This window comes from Doryrhamphus excisus, linkage group LG20, assembly GCF_037039965.1.
Source record: "Doryrhamphus excisus strain RoL-2023G ecotype Guam linkage group LG20, RoL_Dexc_Guam_v1.1, whole genome shotgun sequence".
Lineage (NCBI taxonomy): Eukaryota > Metazoa > Chordata > Actinopteri > Syngnathiformes > Syngnathidae > Doryrhamphus > Doryrhamphus excisus.
The window spans coordinates 543662-567402 of NC_136376.1; the positions used below are offsets into that span (position 1 = coordinate 543662).

The 23741-nt window shown below is 47.7% G+C and overlaps 2 protein-coding genes across 2 annotated transcripts in view; one reads left to right on the forward strand and one right to left on the reverse strand.

Annotated features, from left to right (window-relative positions):
• Nucleotides 1-2275: 2275 nt before the first annotated feature.
• Nucleotides 2276-6452, reverse strand: LOC131108072 (zinc finger protein 503-like). The gene is made up of 3 exons (XM_058058825.2): nt 6260-6452; nt 4458-4972; nt 2276-4361 (listed from the first exon to the last, which is right to left on the reverse strand). The coding sequence occupies exons 1-3, from the start codon at nt 6324-6326 to the stop codon at nt 2919-2921; spliced, it is 2025 nt and encodes a 674-aa protein (XP_057914808.2). The 5' UTR covers nt 6327-6452; the 3' UTR covers nt 2276-2918.
• Nucleotides 6453-10285: 3833 nt separating this feature from the next.
• Nucleotides 10286-23741, forward strand: part of lrmda (leucine rich melanocyte differentiation associated) — a 196367-nt gene continuing 182911 nt past the window's right edge. The window contains exons 1-2 of the mRNA XM_058058243.2: nt 10286-10781; nt 11853-11953. Coding sequence (XP_057914226.2) covers nt 10740-10781; nt 11853-11953 — 143 coding nt within the window. The 5' untranslated portion in view covers nt 10286-10739. The remainder of the gene's footprint in view (nt 10782-11852; nt 11954-23741) is intronic.

Below are 23741 nucleotides of genomic sequence, written 5' to 3' on the forward strand. Positions count from 1 at the left end.
TGCATGGATGCAACACTCACTAAAATCTAGCATGACTTATTATTTCAGGTTTAACGTTGATCTGTAACGATTCCATGAGATGTAATACAAAAGCTCCATAAAAAAACACAATAAAGACAATAGTCATTTGTGTTGACGTGTTATTGGTTGAAGACACGTTTAGTATTGTGGTTGTAATTTGCCCTTTTGTGTAAAAGTGTTCTGCATCATGCTGATAGCTCTTTCTACTGAAAACACTGCACACTGTGTTACATTAGAAAATGCATCATTTTTAATACAGCTCTTGTATTGATGATGTCATGGTGTTCCTGTCCCATCATGGCGGCGGCGTTCTTGTAAGACATGTTTAGGATTGTGCTTGGAGTTTGTAGCCTGCGTCACAGCCTTCTGCATCATGCTGATATTGCTTTCTCGTTGTTTGCTGCTGAACCAACAACCCCCACTGCAAACTACAACTACTAGATGAGTGATCTTGTAATGGCCGTCATTAGAAGATCGCCAGGAAGTAAAGTGATTCATTTATTCTGTTAAGCGTCATGTGTACGTCGTGTGATGGAATTGTGTCGTGTGGCGTCACGATGACGATGCATTTGATCATTGGCGAGAACATGAGATACGTGTACAATACGAAACCCCCCTTCAGGAAAGCCCAGCATGCTAACGGTGTCGGTAGCGATGGGAATGCTATTGATTGGAAACAGGTTTATTATTGTGGTTGGATTTTCCAGTGGGGTCGGTGGGGTGTTCTGCGTCCTGCTATTGTCGCTTTGCAATGTTTTTCTTCCTTTATTTAGCTAGAAAAACAAAAACACTGCAAACTACAAACCGTAGATGAGTGTATTTGTAAATGTAGAATTGTTTCATGCAGCTCTTGTATTGGATGTCATCGCTAGCTTGACAGTGTAAAAACGTTTGCGTAATAAATAGTCTTTTGGTCGGAAACACACATGGTGTGGTGTCTACCGTCGACGTGTATTTTGTACATTTGCCAAACTGAATGTGCAGCTGTGTAATTCCGTTCATGTATTATGCTTCAAGTGACAATAACGCAATACAAAAGCTCAATCAGAAACGCTCAGCATTAGAAGGCTGCTCATTTGCCTCCAAGTGCTATTATATGAAGGCGTGTTTACTCTTGTGGTTGTACTTTCCAGTGGAGTGCAACTCTTCTGCATCATGCTGGTAGCGCTATATCATATTTTTGCTACATTATTTAGCTTAAAAACAAAAGTAACGCCGCCATAGACGAGCATCTAAATTGAGCAGCTCTTGTATGGGATGTCTTTGGGTCCGCTTTCACTCACCAAAAGGACTTTTCCCCTCGTAAATCCTCCCAAAAAGCTCCTTTCTGCACTTCCCCGTAAGCCTTCTCTAGGCCCCGATGGACAAAGTGAATATCCACTAATACCCTTGCAAAGCTTCCTAATCCGGCTCTTCTCTTGCTGTGTGGCGTCATCTCCACGCATCTCCACGCCGTGGGGATACGGAGGCCCTGCGTGGCAAGGCGGGCGTCTCACGTGCACGTGTCCCCGCCGCACCCCCACCCTCGGTGACATGACGGGGGTGCATGATGAATTGCACCTCCACAGCAAAGGCACCGTGGGTGGGTCAAAATGGAAAAGGCTCTCCTACTCCGTCGTGACTTTGGAGGACGCACGGCTGCTTTGTTGGCTTTGGGAAGTCCAGGAGGACATGGAGGACATGGAGGACATGGAGGACATGGAGGACATGTCAGTCTGGCAGCTGGAGGAGCTGTACATGAAATCATCTTTTTTTAAAGCATGCAGTTCACCTTATTGGCCATGCAAACACAAGTGTTGACATGAGAGTGTGTGTGTGTGTGTGTGTGTGTATTTTTAAAAATGTAACCATGTTAGAATTACATATAAATATTAGCATTTACACATTTACTTTTATGTCCGTGGATGTGCAAACCATTGCATTTAAAAAAATACATTTTAAAAATGAAAAGATTTTAGATTTGCGATAACGCGGTGATATTCCGTGCGGACCACTTTTGATGTTGAATAAAAAATCTCTGCCGTTATCAAATATCGTCCACATTTTTTTTTACCTAATTTGGAAATAAAAAACTGCAAGCCGTATTTTTCCCAGCGTCCAACATGAATATGAAATAGTACACGCCCAATGTAAATATGATTTCCCCTAAATATGGCAGCATAACTGCAGTGAAATACTGGACTAATATGTCCTCCTTCCATCGGAGCTGCTGTATTTTTAAAAGAGCAAAATTTCTTTCTCCTGGAAATCAAACACTCCTGGTATCTTGTGTGGAAGGAGACACCAACGGGTGAACACTTTAGAGCCGTCAATCAAGTCAATGAGGCACACGGAGATATGGAACACAAGTATTTCTTATTTTTTCCAGGATACATACAAAAAAATACCAATTCTCCCCCCATGGTATACACCTGAAAAATAATTCTAATGTGGACAATTTCTGATTTTTTAAAGGAAACAACAAAATAACATGCATGTAAATTATTTTCTTCTCAGTGAGACATTTTTTTCTTAAATAAAGAACAAATACAATCATAGCAATTTCAAATGAACATCAAATCAGGAACCCTAGTTTCAATTAGTACTCTAGCGTGTGTGTGTGTGTGTGAGTGTGTGTGTGTGTGTGTGTGTGTGTGTGTGTGTGTGGGCTCTTCTCTTGAATAAAAACAAAAAGCCTCGTCATCCTCTTGAAGCCATCGAGTTCCGTTTGGACGTAATGCACTTTATGACTGGCTGGAATATGTTCCTTCCATGGCCGCCTGCCGTTGCAGCAGACGCATAAATAAATACAGTCTGAAGTCCACGGACCCCCCCCCTTCCCCCCACGCTCATATAAAAGTCTTTCTATTTGCATTCTTTCTATTCTTATAAACTTTGCAAAGTCCCGTCTGCGTCCCTCACTGGTACCCCAGCGCCGACGCTGTGGTGAGTCTCTGGCCGTACAGCGCATACGGGGAGTAGTACGGCCCGGTGGCTGCCGGGACCGGGACGGGGGCCCCGGGGGTCGGCAGGGGGCTTTTGGAGTACGGGTGGTAGCGGCTGCCGAGTCCCAGCGCGTGGTGCGGGCTCCGCAGAGCCAGAGTCCCGGGGCTGCCCGGGGCCCCGGACGGGGGCATGTGCATGTGGCAGGCCATGGCCGCAGCGGCCGCGCTGGCCAGCGAGGAGGAGCCCGGGTAGCCGGAAATGAGCTTCTCCGCCCCGGTGAAAGCGGTGTGTGTCCTCAGGTGGTTCAGGAGCTCCTCCGAGGAGGAGAAACGCTTGTCGCACGGTCCGTTCGCGGAGACCCAGTTGCAAACGTGGGGCAGGGGGTCGTTGGGGAGCATAAAGCCGTACGGGTAAAGGGGGTGTCCGCTGAACGAGGGGGCCGAGGTGTGGACTCCGTGGATGGGGTGCGTCGGGTACATGAGGGGGTAGCTGGACTTGAGCGCGCTGGCCGCCGCCGCGGCGGCCGAGTCGTGCGTGCAAGACGCCCCGGCCGCGCCCGCCAAGTGGCTGGCACAGTGGTAGCTGAGGCAGTACGGGTCTCTGCACAGGCTGGCCGACATGATGGAGGGCGGCGACGCCCCGGCCAGCGGGCTGGAGCCGGCCTTGCTGCAGCCGAGCGAGCCGGCCAGCTGCGCGTTCACCAGGCTGCCTCCGTGCGGCATGAAGTGCTGCGGGTAGCCCGCGTAGGCCCCGGCGAGGCCGCCCGGGTACGTCATGCCCGCCGGGGGCAGAGGGAAGACGGTCTGGCCCGGCTTGTACGGGGACACCGGCGCCACGAGCCCGGAGCCCAGCACCGAGGCCGACGACACGGACGTCACCGAGGGGGACTCCGACGAGGAGGAAGACGCGGAGGTCTTAGCGCCGTGCGTGGTCTCCTGGTGCTGGTTCACCTCCACGTTAATCCCACCGCAGCTCACGCTTATCCGGCTGTGGCTGGACGTGGCCGAGCCGTCCGCGGGGCCGCTTTTCCCGCAGTCCGAGTCCTTCTTGCCGTCGTCTCTCTCCCCGCATTTGCCCTCCGCCGGCATGGGAGAGGCCGACGTGCTGGAGTTGGGGCTGCCTGTACGCGGCGTGAACGGCTGGCAGGTGGCGCTCGGCACTCGGAAACCGGACTTGTCCGCTCCGCCGGAGACGCCCGAGGAGTCCTTCTTGTCCGACGGCTTGGAGTAGGGCTTGAAGCTGGATTTGTCGTCCACGCCGATGTCGCTCAGTTTCAAAGGGCCGGGTTTAGAATCCTTGTCGCTAGATCCGTTGGAGGCGACGGAGGACAGCTTGGAGGAGGGCGGCGGGTCCGGCTTGCCGATCTGGGAGCAGGTCTGCGCCAGGAGGGCCAGCGGACTTTTCTTGGCATCGAGCTGCGAGCGGCCGACAAAATAAGGGGAAAAAAATCATTAATTCACGCCAATTTGTCGCATCAAACATGAGAAATGTGCGTTTCCCCCCCTGCTTACCTCGATGGGGCTGACGGGGGTGGAGGGTAAAGGCTGCAGGTACTCCGGGTGCAAAATGTGTCCGGAACGTGCCGTCAGCATTTTCAAAACCTTCACCGGGAGTCTGTTGGCTTGCCGTAGCGGGTCTGACGGCGGTGCCGGCTGCTGCTGCTGGGGAAGGAGAGACGCTGGCTGGCTGCTTCCCCGAAGACTGGCTCGGATTTCGGCGAGATTTGTCAGGACAGACGCCGAGGGCGATGTGCTCATGTCCCAATGCTCAGCCAAGTGGACGGCGAGGCTTCGGTCGCATTCATCAAGGAAGGACAAAAGCGGTACGACGCAGAGAAAAACAGCGGCGATAATAATCCCGATGGTCGGAGGAAAAAGAAAAGGAAGGAGGAGGTGCTGGTTCTCGCAGGTCCGTGCCGCCGCCGCTGCCTGCCTGCCTGCCTGCCTGCCTGCCTGCCTGCCGTGTGCGTCCCGGTCCGCGTCCTCCCCGCTTGTAGTCCCGCACCAGCGACTGGGAGACGTTTTCACTTGCGGAGGGAAAAAAAGAGCTGAATTAGTCCCGAGATTAAAGCCTTTGCCGCCTTCCAATCAAATGGGACCCCGAGGTGATTGGAGGGTCAAGGGGATGTGACGTCATCCTCCTTGGAAGCCTGGAAGCCTCTTGCTTTGACAGCAGCCGGCAGGGGGCGGAGCTTCCGTGTGAATCTTTGCTTGCCGGGAACGCTGACTCCTTTTTTTCAGAGCGCTCCTATGCGGGTTCTTTGCTGTTGGCGCTAAACTAAGACATCCAGGCTGCTTACGTCCTTTTCCAGGAGCCCGCCAGTGAGAAAAACAACACAATTCAGATGTTTGTATGTGGATTCTTTGATTTCCTGCTGGAGCCCCGCCCCCTCGGTGTGGGACATGTAAACAGCTGCTGAAGAAAAGAAGATCAGAGACAATTGCCCTTATTGTTTGTAAACCTGGTCAGTGTTTGCCACGTCTCAGGGCAGCACACTGCATGATGGCTTTGTTTACGCTCAGCCGCTTTGATTTAATCTGAAATAAAATAGATTATAAGCCAAACTCCGACTGAAGCCACAGCCTCCTCATCAACACGCGTGTTGACCCTGAACGTCTTCAACCAAAACACATCAACACATCAGAATGAAGTGATAATAAACTTTGAGTCAAGACATTTGCCCACCCCTGGACTGTACCAATATTAGAATATTCCAAGATCATTCATGTGACAGGAGCGCTCTGCTGTTTATGACAACCTACGGCACAGACGACCAGTCAAAGATCATTTATATGACAGAACCAGTCTGCTGTTTTTACGTTCCACACCAGTGCTCCATATGATATTACCAATGTAAAGTACTGTCAAGTACTGCAACTGACTGGTATTTTTTTGGGTGCATATTCATTATCAGACCGATATCGAGATTACTTATAGTGTGCAGGTGAGCAAATTCATCTCTTCTTTTTTCCCTGCCTGTGACGTTTAACTTCCCCTGAAAAGGGAAAACTCGTCTCGCACACGAAAAGGCTAATCAGCCACCTGAAATGCCCGAAACGTGAAAAAGATTGGCCAGAGACCTCCATGGCGCCACACCAGCTGCTCGGAGCGTGTGCCCGAATACAGGGCACCCTGCTGGACCACAACAGGTAGCTACTCCCCCTCTATACTCTGGTTCTCCTGGTAGTACTCATGTACTGGTAGTAATGTCATGATATTCCTGATAGTACTCATGTACTGGTAGTAATGTAATGGTATTCCTGATAATACTCATGTACTGGTAGTAATGTTATAGTATTGGATGAGGACTAACCTATAAATTGTGGTCCCTTGCAGGCCTTTGTAGCTCCAGCGCTACATAAGTAGATGTCCATGTCCATTCAGGAAGTAGATATGAAGTTTTGGGTGTCATGTGAGTATTGAAAGGTAGAAAGTTGGGGTTGAAAAGAAGGTATGGTGTATCTGTAGTATTTTCTTTCAGGCTGAAGCAGCAGCCCAACCACGTTAGTTTGTGTCATCCTTTCTCACCCGGCAACCATAAAACCAACAGCCCCCTCCCTCCCCTCTCTCTGCCCCCCCCCCCCCAAACAGACAAGCATTGACAGGAATAGAGCAAAACGTGTTGATGGAGGGGATGTGAATGTCACATGTTTTCATATGATATACAAGGGCCTTTCTATTTCTATCTCCGCCCCCTCCGTCAAGTGTCAATGCTGCTTGGGAGCAATCAATCAGTTATTTGTCAAGAGGCCCGTCAATCCCGCAGCTTGATTTATGTCAGCCGTTGTGCTTGATTACATGCCAGGGGGGGGGGGGGGACAGATGATGGGGGGGTGCTTTTGAAGAGTTTAGGTTGCTGTTTTTGTTAGAAAAGGTACATCTCCTGTCCTGCTCCATCGCGCATGAAGAACAGTTCAGCAACTTTTATGAGCCGGATCAAACAGCAGGCTGGCACGGCCCATGAAATATTTATACCTTATTTTGACAACTTGCACAGGAGTCTTTGTGCTGCACTTTGCAGTTTGCAGCCACCAGCGAAGCACATTTCTGAAAGCTATGGTGTGTAAATGTATTAATGTCACCTCCAACAAAGACATACACACCGTGTAGTCAGCTCCACTTTATTTACACACAATGCAACATGATTGACTTCCCTGCAACACAGGAGGAAGGAGAAGGATGGACGAGGTGCTGGAATGAGGAGAAAAAGTAGAAAATGCCCCCCCAGCCCGACTATTCACCGGATGGCTTCCTTTCAATGCACTCTCACTGCTTTCATCCCCAACGGGGTGGGGGCGCTCAATTAAAAGCCTATCAGTTTGTAAGTAAATCAGCCTTGTCACATCAAACAAAACCATTATTATTGCACCATTCCTCCCCTGCCTGGCCTGATGGCCCCACAGGCAACTTTTGGACAGGAGACACGCAAAACCTGGCCTGGACCCCTCCGCCTTTTCACGACAAATACCAATAAGGCCTCCTAAAACCTCATCAAGAGAAACATTTCATTCATTTATACTTTATAGATTATACTTTACATATTTATATATTTGTATATGGCACTATATGATGTGCTCATATTCCTGTATTTGCTGTTGGTAATGTTGGATGTATAATTACTGCATATGTACTGTCCGGAGCAAAATGGGGAGGAAAAAATGTCCAAGGTATTTTTTTAAATAAAGAAAATACCAGCAAAAAAAAAAAAAACGAGTTCCTCCTCCATTATGTATTTTTGGGCTTTACCTCCAAAAAAGATATATATATATATTTAAAGTATAAAACGTAAGTGGGTAAAACCCACAAACTACCCTTTAACAGACAATATCTATTTCTTTTGCTTTATTATAATATGCACATGAACAATTCCAATGGCCTTTTTATGCCATAATTCCACTTCATAATTCTTCCCTTTCTATTTTAAAAATGGTAAAAGTAGGCGGTGCAGCAATTCATTTCAAATGCTTTCTATTCAGTTGAGTGTATTAAAGCTCCTGCAGCAGTTGGCTAATAGTCTCCTGTGGTGTCATCATGTTTGCTGCAAATAAACAGCATGGCCTATTGTCACATGATCTTTTAGTGGCGTTCTTCTCTTTCACCATATGCAAAACAAAGATGTGTGATTGATAACCGGGTGTCTGCGGTGCTCCACAGTCCGTGACACAATATGTGAGTTATTAGGGCGAGGAAGGGCAGCCATAAATTGCCAGTGTCGGGCCCCTCCACTCCAGAAAAAAACACAACTTTTATTGTCCGCATGACGAATAGGCCGCGCGCACACACACACGCACACACACACGCACATAAAAAATAAACAGTCAGCATTCCTCCCAAATAAGAAGACCCGATTGAAAGCATAATTCACTAAGCATAAATAACAACAAAGCCTGTCTAATCATGCTATAAAATCATATGTATAAATCTACAGTTACTGCAAATACGTTCAAATTATATTCTATATTCCAGCACACAGACGCAACTCTAAAACACCCCCCCCCCACCGACACCACATTACCTGCATTTACTTGTGTACTAAACTCCAATGTTTTGAATTATTTTAAGTATCAGAAAAGTCAAAACAAAGTCAAACGCAATGTAATGCGACAAAAACAAGATTTGGCCAAAATGAAAACATCCAAACGGCAGGTTGGATAAAAAGGAAGCCTTTTCCTCCTCCTCGCTCGGCGCGTGGATTTCAGCCCACAGCACAATGGGCTGGGAATGGGCGGGGCCTCGTGACGTCACCACTCATAGCCACGGTGGGAGGGCCAACTCACCTGTCAATCAGATGGAGAGACGAGAGGACACGTCAGCGTCATTTTAGTATTTTGTTTGTTTCTATCGCCTTTTCCATCATACATCATTAATATTTACATATCATGGCAGATGGACGCCCACACTCAAGCAGTAAACCATTCAGTAGAATCATCTAAAGTGATTTTAATGAAGCATTTTAGCAGGGTGACTGGAACTGTATGCTAGTAGCCTCCTTCGTAGTTAGCTTGCGTCACACTTCCTGTATGCTAACCAAATGTAAGATGTTTTTTACTGCAATATCTCCTTGTAGGACGATTATGAAACGTCAAACTACATTTATCACAATTGGTTGGTTGCAGACCCGACCGTGATATGCGAATTAGGAATCCAGCAAAGTAGGATTTGATATTAATAAATACATTATTTTAGCTAGTCAGAATATACAAAACATGTTTATGGCTTGCTAAATATGTTTTTTTTAATAACCATCAATGGGGCGCCGTAGACATAAAATAACAGTCCATAATCATCATTCTGTCCATAATCATCAGTCTTTGTTGACACCACATTGCTAGTACACAGGCTATGGGATCACTGCAGGGACACAAGAGGCGGCCACGGCTTTCTACATAGCATTGCATAGTTAGCTTCACTTTATTGTAAACTTTATAAAGGCTTTGAAACAGACTGGGGAAGAAGGACAAAGTAAGAATCCAAAAAGAACCACTTCCACACAGACTGGGAGGAAAACTATTATGTTCTCTATCATTCTTTTCTACTCCATTTCTCATCAGTGTAACATTATTGACACCTAGTGACCACAACTCATGTTATCATAGCTTAATTAGCATCAGGGGCTAACTGCTATCCATCCATCTATCTTGCCCAGGAGATTCAAAAGCTGCCGTGAGGTGAAATGACAGAAAAAGGTAACTAAAAATAAAATGTAAAAGATTCCTGTAAATATTCCTGCATATTAAACATAGATATAGATCAAAATGTTTATATCAGAACTAGCTGGTAAGCACTAGCAGTGTTAATATTACAAGTCCCAGAATGCATTGCACAACAGCGAGTTCAGAGTTCTTTATTTAAGTTTAAAAAGTAATTTAACGGCACAAAACATGCATTTCTATCAATAAATGCCATTTAAATGTTTATCATGAAAAAACCTTGGCTTATACAAGCGAGTTAACTTGAGCGTATGACCTAATGTTAGCTGTCAGAGCGCGCTGATACGTTAGCATATAGCTAACACAGTTGCATGGCGCTATGGTGTAGTACCACAATATAGTAAAACCTTTTTTTAACTATTGTGTGGTCAAAATTAACAATTTGCGGAAGAATCGTTGCCTCAAATGTACTTATTGGACAATAAAACCGTCAAGGGGTCACGGCAGTGGACTACATTCAGGTAGAAGGTAGTGGTGGGCGGATGGATCCAAATATCGATCAATATCGACACCAACGTTGGTTGTAAGACAAAAACGTTTATAGTGCTAATAAAGTATTTTATATTTACTAGGGTTAGTAGTTTACCCTACTCAAATTCTTTCTTGAATTTTACCTTATTAATAATCTAAAAGTCAAACCACAAAAAAGTCCTCCAAATCCATTCATACTTCGATCCAGATTGATATGCATCCACCTTAATTGCTAAAAAGTATCGTATCGGCGTTACTGGCCCTGTATTTACTTGGTATCGGACTGATACTAAATCTAGCGGTATCGCACCCCACCAGTTGAAGGCAACACAACGGCGCCTTTGTGCGCTGTAATGGCTGCGTGAAGCCTTGAGTGATACAAAAAAGAGGAAAACATGCGCTTCTGTGTGCGGCAATGATGCAGTGTCAGTGTGACACTTCCGCACAGCCGGGTCAGCTGATTGAGACACGCGGAAACCGCTAACTAACTCCACTGAAGTCCACTCCACACTCCGCGTTGCTAGCAACTTGTAAGGGCTCCACGGCACACAAGCTGCTGGCTGGCGGCTTCCTGGCTGGGCTGCACTTGGAGGAACACGCCGGTGGACGCCGATGGCTGCCAGGGAGGCGCCGGTGGCTTCGAATGGGACACATGTAAGTTGTTCTTGTTGTTGGCTAACTTTTCATTGTGACGTTCAGGGACCTTGGTTTTCTTGACAGCTGCGTAGTTGTCATGTGACACATGGGAACAAAGTTCCTTCAACTCAACGTGACTGGACAGGACGCATCCATGTTGGTCAGAGGAAGTAGTAGTAGTAGTAGTAGTAGTAGTAGGTTGCAGTACCCCTCCAGTACTTGCACTGCTTTCACTCTAGGCATGTCCTACAGGACCCAAATGCATCCTTTTCATTTCATCTTGTAACCTACAGTTTCACTCAAATATGCAAGCAGGTTATTGGCTACTAATCTAGAGCATAAACCCTTTACACGTTTACATGCTTTAAACATGTACGCAAATGCATGTACGTCCCAACTGGACTCTTTATTAGGAACACCTGCCAATCTCAGCCTTTCAACATACAACCTATGGTTGTACTCTCCTCAAAAATAGAGTAATATAGTATTCACTGATACCTGCACAGAGTAGTTTAAATATTTGTTTTGCAGAGTTGACAATATTTGAAATATTGATTACAATTAGGGGTGCACGCTAATTATCTGTCTGATATGAGGGAACATGACATCATAGCCATATCACGGATAACATTCAAAATGAAAAAGGCTCCAATGAGAGTACCCACGCTGTGCAGGTGAGCAAATCAAGCACTCCTTTCTTCTCTTGCCTGTGATGTTAACAGCTTAACTTATTGATTATTGGTAAAACATATTGTGCATCTTTAATAACAGCACAGTATGTCTGATTGTTTTATGGATAACATTTCAAAGCTTGTGATATTTTAATAGTATTTTGCTGCAGAATATTTGTTCAAAAAGGTTCTCCTATTTGGCCAGGTAGAGCAGGAATGCTGGTGGAAAACAAGTAGCTTGGATTAGCCTGCTGCTGTGTTTAATGTAAATGTGCGCTGGCCACGCCCCGTTGGCGCAGCGTAGGCGCGGTGCCCCGCCTGGTCTATGAAATTCGAGCCCAATGTTGTTAGTATTTGCAGTATTTGCTGATACTCAAGCCAAATATGACAGAAACTGTGATGGTCATGTCTTTGTCAGATTTCCTACATGGGCCATGATTGTCAGGACGTCCCAGACTTCCTTGGGGACACGTACGGCCAGTTTGCGAGGAGGTTGGACTTGAGCTTCAACCAGCTCAGGTAAGAGGTCTTCACCTGCTGTTCTACATCCTGCTATCTACTGGTGGTATGCTCTTCCTGTCGCTGGAACACATGCTTGGTGGGGGGGTGTCACAAGACCTCATTCAGCCAATTGGAGGCAAGGAGAATAAAAGGCTGCTCTGTTGTGACGTTTAGTGATGGTGGGGAGCCGAGTGCTTTCCGTAGAATGTTTTTATTGACCTGTGGCCCTCCGTGTTGGGGAGGGAATGTCAGAAGGAAGTCGCCTTTCCAGGTATTTCCATCTGTGTTGTTTTCATTCGTCAACTATCGCCCCCGTGCCTGCCGTACTGTACGTTTGACCCGTCAAGATGCTCACATGACCGCGCTGTGGAGTTAATAAGGAACATGTGATGATGTTTTCAGCTTCCTAATACAGCCCCACGCCCTGGCTCCCTCATGGACGTGATCCCCGTTAGAATGCTACTAATCCACCGGCTTCATGCTGGCCGACTGCGGCCTTCTAGCGAGCACCTATGTCAGGCAGGTAGAGTCATGTTGGCCATCATCTACACTCCTTATCTCAGACGTGAACTTCTAAAGACCGAAAAACGAGGCAGCAAAGAATGCGCGTCATGGGACGCACTTACCCCACTAATGCTTAAAACGAGCCAAATACTGCAAGTACTACATGTTATCATCAATGTACTATTACTACGGGCAGAAAGCTTGCTGGAGCACTTTAATTAGCTGCCCTTCAAGATGGAATAGGTGTGTCCCATGACGTGCAATCATTAGCTGCCTCTGTTTAGCTGTTTTTAAAGCTTTACAAGACACGGAAAACCTTTGTGTACTTTTCCTCCGAGAGGGTTCTCTTGTCCACTCCTCGACCGGGCTTCATCCAAGCAGGCGTAAACACGCGCGTACGGACGTCGTCATTGCGCCTGACGTTGCCAGAGGTTGTTGTGGGTAATGCGCTGGCGTCTGTCGACACGCTGCCTCCTCCGCCATGCTGACAAGGCGTCACGACGAGGAGCCAGGCGCCACCACAAGCCAGGTAACGACCGGGATGAAGTCATGATATGGCGGCCCCGTCACGCCCACGCTTGTCCCCGTGAAAGCCGCGCTGTCAGGCCCGTCTCATCAGCGTGTTAAGACTGTGGATGTCAAGACTCCGCCGTTGTGTCACTCTTTGTTCCGAGTCAGGTGTGCACACAACGCCCCGAGTGGGCATGTGTTGTTGTGTTGACACGATTCCTGTCGCTGTTTGTCTGCGGCGGCCTTGGCGCGCTATCACGTCGGACACACGAGACGCAGGAAGACAGTCAATGCAGGGTCGACATTCCGGACCTTAGACTTTGCAGCGCTTGTCTGCTTTTCCTCACAGAACACGTGATGCTGATTACCGCTCATCTCGTCCAGTAAAACACGCCTGTCATCCGCGGCTCACATTCTCACAGGACTCGGCTGGTGCAGGCCAACACTGCTCGTTTAGTTCCTCCTTTATTGGGATGATAGGTCCCTCTACACGCGTTCATTAGCTGCCTCTTTTCTGTCAATCTGCTTTACAGCTGCAGAGCGCACACAAAGAGAAACACGTGTGTTCATGTGTCACTTATGGATTATGGATGATGGGGCAATTGTCAAAAGATCAACTGGAGGAAAATCCCAAAAGATTCTTGGGAAGATATCGGCATATGAAGTCTGGTGCTTGTGTGTCTCAGCCGGCATTACAGTGACATTACTGACACCTAGTGACCAGCGAGTATTACATTTGCATTCTACTTTTTGTGCTTGAAAATGCACATTTAAATAATGACACTTTCCAATAATAGGCCATATAAGCCATTAAAAAGAGCGTCCTTTTATTGTGGCCAGCCTAAGCAGTCCTGGTGCATCGTGCTGCGCTGCACCTGTGAATGGTTGGGTTACGGATGCTCACTGAGATGCGGCTTCCTCTGAGGGAGGGGCCGTTCGTCTGCACAGACAAAGTTTGACATCTCACGGAAAAGCGTGAGCTCCTCCAAAAGCGCGAGCGTACGAACACGTAAACGATGATGAGAATGTGCTTTTATTTCAAATACGCTCTGGAGTCGGATCCCCCAGTCAATTCCAGTGAGGATTGATGTTTCTCTTGAATAAAATGTAGCATTTGTATTGCAAAGGACCTCCTGACATCGGAACGTTCCATCTGTCTGCAAAATAAGACTTTGACTTTTGCATTGCATTGCGTTGGTGCGGAGCGTGTGAGCATGCATGTGTGCGTGCATGTGTGCGTGCATGTGTGCGTGCACGCTCACCCAGGGCTATGTTGGCGATGGCAGGCGTTTTGCATTTTAATGACGAATCAAGTATGCTAACTCGCATTTTTAAAAGGGAAAGTGCTCTCTGTGTCGCGCCGGCTGTCAAAATGAGATGTAAGTCGTGTGATGAAAAGAGAACAAAGAAGACAAAGTGGGGGGGCCTGCTACACTGAGAAATGAAATAAAACCTTGTATGGCCTGTCAGCTGGTGTCGTTTTATATTCATATCCAAAAAGGAGGCTGTGGTATTAGCGCTCCACTCACGCCTCACTCATCTGTCTCTCCTAATTCCTCACTTGTGTCAACACCAGGAAGCTGGGGGGGGGTCGTTAATTGACAAACGAGTGTCACCTCCCAGCAAAGGTAGGCGGGGTGTTGTGCGGCTGCTCCAGGAAGCAGCACGGGGACGGCCCCCGGGATGAGAAGTGACATGGGGAAGAGCGCCTGTCATCGTCCGGCCTAAGTGTTCAATCTGTGGGGGTGGGGGGGCTATGCAGATAACGTGTCAGGATATGAAACTGCGGCGGTATGAAGTCTTCAAATCACTTAACCGGCGGCCAATGTGCGTGGCGCGCTGACGCGTAGCTCCCTGCGACCAGCCTGTTTAGGATAACCTGATCTGCGGCTCATAAATGAAGGAGAGATTTAAAAGGCAGCAAATAAGATCCCCGTCCGGCACATTGATATTTAGTGGCATTCCGACACCATCCTGGAATAGAAAAAGCAAAACAGCGCTGTTTTAATTTCAGCGGGTGCCGTGTGGGATGATGGACTCCTCCAGGGGAAGGAGGAGGATGCCGGCTAATGGATGCCTTGTCTCATCCCGCCATCTCTCCAATTTCAGCTGATTTCTCTCAGACAGTTTGAGTCGTGCCGGGAAGTTGTAAAATGTCATCAGTCCTAGAGGTGAGCGTTAAGGAGGCGTCGTATTTACGATGTCGCTATGAGAGACGTGTACGTGGCACAGACGGGGCGGCGGGACGGACGTCCGTGTCGCTCCCATACGCTTTCAAAGGAACACTGCACCTTCTTTTGGAATTTTACCCGTCATCCAGAGGTCTTCTGGCACCATAATGGATAAATGGATGAACACCATACATGAAAAGAATGAGTAAATGAAAGCCAACAGGCTGGATGACAAGAGGGTTCACTCTGTGCATCTGCCTCAGCACCTTGGGCATCGGCACGTGGCGAAGACCATGTGATAAATCATCCAGAAGGCTTTACTTGGCTTTTGTCTGCTGTGATTGACGTACGACAGCTGATTTTGCTGAATGTAAAACTGGTACTTTGACCAAGAGGCCAAGTCGTGGCTAGCAGTCCACCTGATGAAAGGTCACGAGCGTATTCCACACACAAAGTTGCTACATGTCAATCAAGGAGTGGATATGCAAATGAGCTGACGTCTGCGTTGACACAACGTCAACTTCACACAATAACCAAAGTCACACTGATTGATTGTCGTTTTTATTGAAGCCTAGTTTTTATATTTGAAAGCTTTTGACATTCCAATGACGACGTTAAAACGTCAAGTTGATAGCTTTTGATGAGGGGTACGGGTATGATCGTATGCTATCATATTGTTGCCAGGCAACATCACCCAGCAACAGTTGTTATGGTCACGGGCCTACATACGTCCTTCCCTCGTCTGTGCCTTCTAAAGATATACAAAGAGATAAAAGCTAAGAATGCACGTGATGGGACGCACCTATTCCACCTCCTTCATATGAAGCACATTGTTATTATTATTCTTATCGACATTGTTCCACCCAAGAACTACCTTACTGGCGTAGTGACACCTCGCCACACCACAGCGGCTAGCGACTAGCCGGCTAGCGGCTAGGCTAGGTGTCGCCTTCCTTTCTATGTTGCTATGTGACATCAATGCACTCAGGAAGGAAGTTCTACTAAAATACTACAGTATGACATGCTAGCTACATGCTAACAGCAGGGATAGCAAACCTTGCTGGACGTTTTGGAGCTCCGTGGCCCTCTCGGCCTGTTTTCATATCTTCAGAAGGCACAGGAAAGAGATGCTCATGTCTCCCATAAGGTTTTGGATGCCGGGCGGCAACAAGGAAGTGAAGAGAAGAATCCATCTGACAGCAGAGCGAGTGCATCAGTAATAAATAGTTAAAAGTTCAATTCTTCCTTTTGTTAGTGCGGTCTTTCCATGGGCTTTGGCAGCCACCGGAAGATAAAAAGATAGGAAGAAGACAATATAGTTGCTTATCTTTCTGAGCCCGCAGAGCAGTTTAGTGTCTTTGTCAGTCCAAAGACAAGAGAAGGTTGCTGACAGCGGTAGAAGCATCTATTCATCACCGTCAGCGGCCATCAGCCCTCTGGAGGCTTTCCACAAGCTCCTCCTTTCTTCTTCTCGCCGTTTGTCCCGCATGTGAATGGAAAGGAACATGTTTATGTTCCTTTTGTTCACATTATATATACTGGCCAGCGATGCCATTCTTTTTATGACTGCGTCACTTCTTTCCTTTTTTATTGTATACCTGGAGACGGATGGCGTGCCACCGACACGGAGATTTACAGGCCTCCGGCTCGCAGCGGCGGCGCTTTAGAAGGGCCCGCTGACATCCAGCCAGCACTTTGGAGGAGGAGAATAAAAGCTGACATTTTATTGGCTCTAAAGTCGAGAGAGGGAGAGGAGGGAGAAGGAAAATAAAAGACATTCCGCTGCATTTGATATTTTTCAGTCATGGGGAGCGTCCAAAAGAAGAAGATTGATTGGGTATTTTTTAGGAACTTGTCAGCGCTAATAACGACAGCTATGCTTTCAATTATCACCCACTAAATATAGTCCATCCTGACATCATTTGTCACCGTGGGATGCTGCGCTATTTTAATACTTTATGTCCAGCGCCTGTTTAATCGTCCTGCCGCCGTTCGGCATGTGGCGAGGTCGGGTAGTCTTCTGGCTTCAAAGCCGTCCCGGGGATATATTTTTCCATTGACAGAATTCCAATTAGTTTTAGTACGCTCCGGCTGAATAAAATGGCTCTTAAAATGGCCAATGTTTCCCCCACGAGATGCTTTTTTCTCAGCGCGCCAAGCCGGTGATGGATCTTTTACGATTTGACCCGACGGGCCCGAGTGGACATCCTCCCCTTCCCTCATCCAGGTCTTAGTCGCTCCCATAACTGCACCGCAGCCTCGTTTTGATAGAAACATCTGCCGGGCCGGGTGAAGATCACGACTGGCCTTCATATTTAAAGACTTATGAAATACTTTACCAGTCTGCCTGCTGTCAACGCCGGCGGCGGCCGTCAGACGTGTTAGCATGAGTCACGTGTTGACTAAGATTTGGGCTGCTTGGACGCCGATGATGTGGACCAGTTAAGTTTTACTGGGACGCTCATCCCTCGTTTATCACTGGTTCCACACCCGGCCGTTACTTAGCACAGAAAACTTGTTTATGGCTTTAGAAATATACTTATGAACATTATTACTACCCTCTAGCTATAAATAGCACCCCAGTAGCCGCTTTTATGCTACTATTAGGCTTTGTTTACATCACATTGCTACAGGATCACTCCCAACTGCTGCTAGCGTAGCATCCTCACAAGCTATCTAGTTAGCCTCCATTTACTTACTGTAAAAATGATGGCTTTACTTGTTGTCTCCTCCAGGGCTTGGTTTATGTTCATCCCATTACCCTCAGCCATCGTTGGGATAAAAGATGGAGGCAAGTGGCAGGCATGGAACATATTAAACCTCAGCATGAAAAAGGGGGGCAGCCATGATTCTACTTCTCTTGGCTTAAGACCAAATGGGGGGAGAAAAGGAGGCCGTGCTGGAAGGAGAACAAAAACACCTCCTTTGGTTTCAGTGGAGCCCGTTTGAGCCACTTCATGGCCTTCCATCTATCTCCTCCGTGTCTTCCTGGAGGACAGGCAGGAGGTGAAAAGTGAAGGCAGATACTTGAGGCGGATTTCCACCCAACTTTGGGATGTGTGCCAGGTGGTGTGGATGTTCACAAGAGCCCCAGCACCCCCCCCCCCACCATTAGGCATCTTTCACCTCAAGCTTCTTAGCCATGGAGGAACTTGCGGCGATGGTTCATTCTGCCTTTCAGTCATACTCATCATGACCCAAACATTCTGGGGAAGGAACATGTCTCCTGAAATGTGACAGAGGCAAGGAAAAACTAGCAAAGAGAGCGAGAGGTCTGCATGTCCCGAGGCTGTCCTCCACCAAGTGCTATGGTTCACTTCCGATTGCTTTGGTCTCGTCACTTCTTCTATTTCTGTTGGCCAACATCTCAAGGCACTTTACAGAACGGAGCAGGCCGAGAACTTTGGTGACAGAGGCAAGGAAAAAACCCCTCTAGCAAAAATAACCTTGACATCCACCTTGTTCCGAACCCTTGCATCCACCAGGTGGTTCAGTTGGGCTGGTACAGTAGGCCGAGAACCACACCAAATAAAGCACTTTGGCGACAGAGGCAAGGAAAAACTGCTGATGATTGCTGATAAGTTTAAAATGCTTGCAATCCTAACAAACGCTGTTGGTCTTCTTCTGTGGTTCACGTTGGTTCGTCATCACTTACTTATCACTATTAATAGACGACACCCCGCCGCATCCCTTCAGAATAAAAGCGTCAGATGAAGTCAGATTTTCAATGGAAGGGAAAGTAGTCCAAGTCCATTCATGCCGTCTTTCCTCCAGCAGCTTTTGTGGGCGTGTGGCGTCTCCTCTGTATTTTGTGACGCTCTTGTTGAAAGCGTCAAGCGTCTCTGACTCGGGACGGCTGTTCCAGATTCTCCTCACACTCTGCAACTCATTTCCTCTTTCCAGCTTTTTGCCGCGTTCACCTTAAAAAGACGGCGAGACGGGTTTGAACCGGCGCGCGTGTGTGTGCACGCCGCGTCTGAACAAAGAAATCAGAAAGAATGGCAGAGCAGGATGAGCGGCGGAATCAAGGGCACGAGGCTCCGTCTGACATCCGTCAGCATGGAAATATGTTTTAATGGTCAGGCGAGGCTGCAAGACATCACAAGCCGTTGCCTCACTCTTCCACCCTGGGAACACACGGAGATAAGAAGCAGCGACTGCATGTTTCATGTCCTCGCCGCTGACACGTCGCCGCGTTGGAACAAGCCTTCCTTTCGCACTCGTCTTCTGTTTTACCTCATAAAACGCCGTCTCTCCATTAGGATAAACGGACGGCGTTGGCCGACGGCGTGATTAAGCCAACAACAGAGCAAACTGTTTTGTGATCTCCTCCGCCTGTCCAGACTCTTCCCCCCGCAGTGTCTCTACCGGGGGGCAATAAAGAGTTCCTTTATTTTCTCCCTCTGTCTGGATCCGAGGCCCTTGGGTCCTCCAAAGCTGGGAATGTGTCTGTACTCAGATGTTTGGAAAAAACACCAAACAGCCGATGAAGAAGGACCGGGCCAAGTTAGACGGGAGGAGGGTGCGCAATCCTCATCTGGGCAAAGTGTTGCTGTACGAGGGGGCCGGGCGGAGGGGCCCAAGAGGGTCTGAAGACTTGTGATCTGAGGGCCGTTTGTGTGTCAGCCGGATCAAAGTCGTCTGAAAAGAAGAAGAAATCCCTTTTTACCCCCCCCCCCCTCAACTGGCAACCGTTATTTGGGGCTGTAGGTAGGAGGGGGGAGAAAGCAGAAGATGCTTTCCATTGTTGTTCAGCCTCTTAGTGGAACTTCTACTGCTTGAGGCTTTCCGTGGTCACTGGCCGGATGGATGTTTCATTTCAGACCACTGGGTCCCCTGAATGTAACATCCTTCAAACTGCTGCGTCGCCGGGTTGCCCAGGAAGAGATATTTGGTAAACAGGAAGTCAGCTGCTGATCGTTCCTGTAAAAAAGCAGAAGTAGCCGTTTTCATTGGTTCTTACGTCAGAAAGCTAGTTTGTGCTCCCAGTTTGTAGACTGGAGAAAAATACTGTGTGCTTCAAAAGATACACATTCTGTAGTAGAGGGGTCTGAAAGAAGAAGTTCTTGTCTCCGGTCTTACTTTGGTCTTGGTCGGTCTGCTTGGATGGGGTCAAATGGTCCTGCTTTTCCCCAAAAACAGTCTAGTCCATGTCGTCCCTCGTGATATCATGGCTGGATTAGCTCCGTCATGATGTCATGGTTCGTCAGAAAGGAATTCCTGAATGAATGATGGTAGACTACGGTCTACCGGAAGTCAAAATAAGGTGATATGTAGAATTGTGGCCACTAGGAGGCAGTAATGGCAGGAACCATTCAGACATTAGCTTACATGACATTACCTTACCACTGCATCAGGCCCCGCATCCCAAAGTGAAGCGATGTTGGACGACCATCGTTTGTGGCTTCTTGAGGTTAACTAGTTAGCTTGCTAGCTTGCATCTTTGTTCGCGAAGTCTGCCATCAGAGACAAGATTCTAACAATGTTAAAAAGCGTATCCAGAAAGTCTTAGACTGCTTGTGAAGCAGGGACGCCCGCACAGCGGTACCTCGGTTTTTAAATGGGCCCGCCTTTTGTATATTCCATCTTTGATGAACATTTTGTGCCTGGGTTCTCGTACATTGGATCCTGTAAACAAACTTCCGGTTCCTTAGCTTGCCGACCCCTGGGCTAAGCTAACATCTCCAGCCAAGCATCCTGGAATGTTAGGATGCAAAACCTCCCGAATGAAGACCCAATGAATCAAAGCTGCGCTGCTCCGGGCGTGCCGTCCCGTCCTGGAACGGGAGCGCACCGAGCTGAAGTGATGTAGCAGACGTTGCGGTTGAGACGTTGATGTTTATAGGAGCTGTTTGATAGACGGCTGATGAGGTCATGTGACATCATCCTGCTAGCATAGGGCCAAAAGAAAAAGGATTGGGAGCACAATGCCATTCTGACGCTAATCCTCATCTTGAACCCGGCGGAGTCCCGTGTAGTGTGAAATGTACACAACTGTCAGTCACACTCGCCCTCTCAGGCGGGGAGGGTGCAGGGAGCGTATCCCTCCACGGGGCCCCGGCTGGTTAAATTATAAGTTTTATAGCCAACCCCGAGGCCTCGCACAGGCAGCTAATCCCAGCAGAGGGCTAATCCGACCCCGCGTTACAGAAAATCAATGCGCCTCTTTGGTGTTGGCGTGCCATCAGGGCACGGGGACACATGTCAGACAGGCCTCCTGATTTTTTCATGAGGTGTGTTTTTTGATGTGCTGGAGGATGCTCCAGGTAGCGAGAATTGAAAAGAATATCTGGAAGCTAGAAGGGCCATGGAATGGATTTGTTATGATGATTATTTCTCTTCCATTCAGAGGCCAAGTACGGGCGGCTTGTTGTGCTTCTTAAAGCGCTCGAGTGCGGTGGTGAACGTTTCAGATGTTAGCATGCGTCATGCGGCATCGTAAAGATCAAAATGGATGGATTGCAAATAAAGAATACTGAGTTGTTGATGTTGGTCTTGAACGTTCCATGGACCGTGTACTGTTGGTGTCTGACATGAAGCAGATGATGAAGGAAGCACAAACGCGGCAGGCCTGGTCCACAAACCTACGGCTATGCTAACTTTGTTAGGAATGGAACATGTTCCCCTTTGTTCCAGATGCAAGTATGGCAACGTGCTTGTCTCGGAAGATCTTTCACCAAGTCACTACGTAAACACCAAAATGCATTTTATGATTATTATTGCAGTAGCGTCAAAGTCCTTTGATGGGATTAAATCGGCGCTGACTGACTGGAGATCAAACCGTGGGTCAGGCGGGCTGGTGTAATTTAGTCCTGCTGACTGGATCTTCTGGAAGGATTGGATCAGTCATTTAAATCGTGTCAATCTGTGTCCTTTTGCTAATAAATCTTTTTACGAGCCCAGATTGGAAAGATCCTGATGGATGCAGTGTGTGTTTTTCACATCATCTTGTCACTTTTTCTCCAGTGGGAAAATGGAATGTGACAGTGTTTAGCATAGCCTTCTCCGCTCTTCCAGTCCTTTCTTATTCCCCATAATTCCTCCCCTTTTTATTTCTATTTTTGCTCATTTTCCCTTTTCGTTTGGCCCATTCGTCTTGGATGACCGGCATTTTTACCCAGACTGGCAGCTGCTGATGGTATCTTTAACAGCTGTGGACTTTCATACATGATGTCTTCCTGTTTTCCTCCTTAGCAACCCCCAATGCCAGGCTGACCATCTGGAGGGCTCTTAGTTTGGAGGGCTCTTTTAGTATGCGTTAGCAAAGCAGGGTACTAACAGGTACTATTTTTAGTATGCGTTAGCAAAGCAGGGTACTAACAGGTACTATTTTTAGTATGCGTTAGCAAAACAGGGTACTAACAGGTACTATTTTTAGTATGCGTTAGCAAAACAGGGTACTAACAGGTACTATTTTTAGTATGCGTTAGCAAAGCAGGGTACTAACAGGTACTATTTTTAGTATGCGTTAGCAAAACAGGGTACTAACAGGTACTATTTTTAGTATGCGTTAGCAAAGCAGGGTACTAACAGGTACTATTTTTAGTATGCGTTAGCAAAGCAGGGTACTAACAGGTACTATTTTTAGTATGCGTTAGCAAAGCAGGGTACTAACAGGTACTATTTTTAGTATGCGTTAGCAAAGCAGGGTACTAACAGGTACTATTTTTAGTATGCGTTAGCAAAGCAGGGTACTAACAGGTACTACCTTTAGTATACGTTCGTAATGCGTGTTCGAGGGAGGTCCTGCGTCGGGTCCCGAGGTCTGGCAGGGCCTGGGCGGGGCACAAGGCAGCCGGCATTCATTCCTTGTGGTTTTTCTTTCTCATATCAGCGTGTCATCCATCATGGATGGAGGTTTTAAGAAGAAGGGATCCTGCTGCCACCAACAGTAATTATCAGCAGTCAGAGCGTATCTCCAGTAAACACGTCCATGTGAGGTGCGGTTCTCATGAAGGCTTCCTTGTGACGCTAGAACCAATCATGCGTCATCATAAGACTGCTGTGCTTCATCGGATGACGCCCTTTTGTCCTCCATGTTCATCTGGCCTGGGAAGCCCTTTAGTGGCCACCTGGCCATCAAGCTGTGCTGGGGATACTTTTAGGGATACTTGTGAGTACATCCTGCTGATCACTTGAGGAACACCTCCTGTACGAATCAGTGGAGCAGAGGGCCTCATTGCCAACGTGCAGGAAGTGGCAGGAGGGCAGCGTGTTGTCATGGAGGGATGGAGTGATGGAATGATGGAGTGATGGAGTGATGGAATGATGGAGTGATGGAGTGATGGAGTGATGGAATGATGGAGTGATGGAATGATGGAATGATGGAATGATGGAGTGATGGAGTGATGGAGTGATGGAGTGATGGAATGATGTCTGGATGCTGTAGCCAGTGTGATTGCGCCCCCCCAGGGATGATGGCACGTGAGTGCGCTAAACATTAGCTTGGTGTTGTTAGCTCTTCTGCTAACGACGCCAAAGAGCAGGTGGAGGCCAAGGAGTTTAGCGTGGATGTCTGATTAGCGGGAGTGGTGCGGGGCCGGGCGGGGTGGGGGGGGTGATATACGTCTCTTCCGCTGGTTTGTTATCGCCGTGGCTGCTTTGAGTGACTACGGCGTGCG

What these genes read in the sequence shown, in the direction of transcription:
- LOC131108072 (XM_058058825.2), bottom strand. Translation starts at nt 6,326, where the DNA reads ATGGACATGGACATCTACTTATGTAGCGCTGGAGCTACAAAGGCCTGC. An exon ending in CAAGGGACCACAATTTATAG is followed by an intron (nt 4,973 to 6,259) that starts GTTAGTCCTCAT and finishes TCCCTCCGCAAG; the next exon opens with TGAAAACGTCTCCCAGTCGC. An exon ending in CCCCCGTCAGCCCCATCGAG is followed by an intron (nt 4,362 to 4,457) that starts GTAAGCAGGGGG and finishes GGCCGCTCGCAG; the next exon opens with CTCGATGCCAAGAAAAGTCC.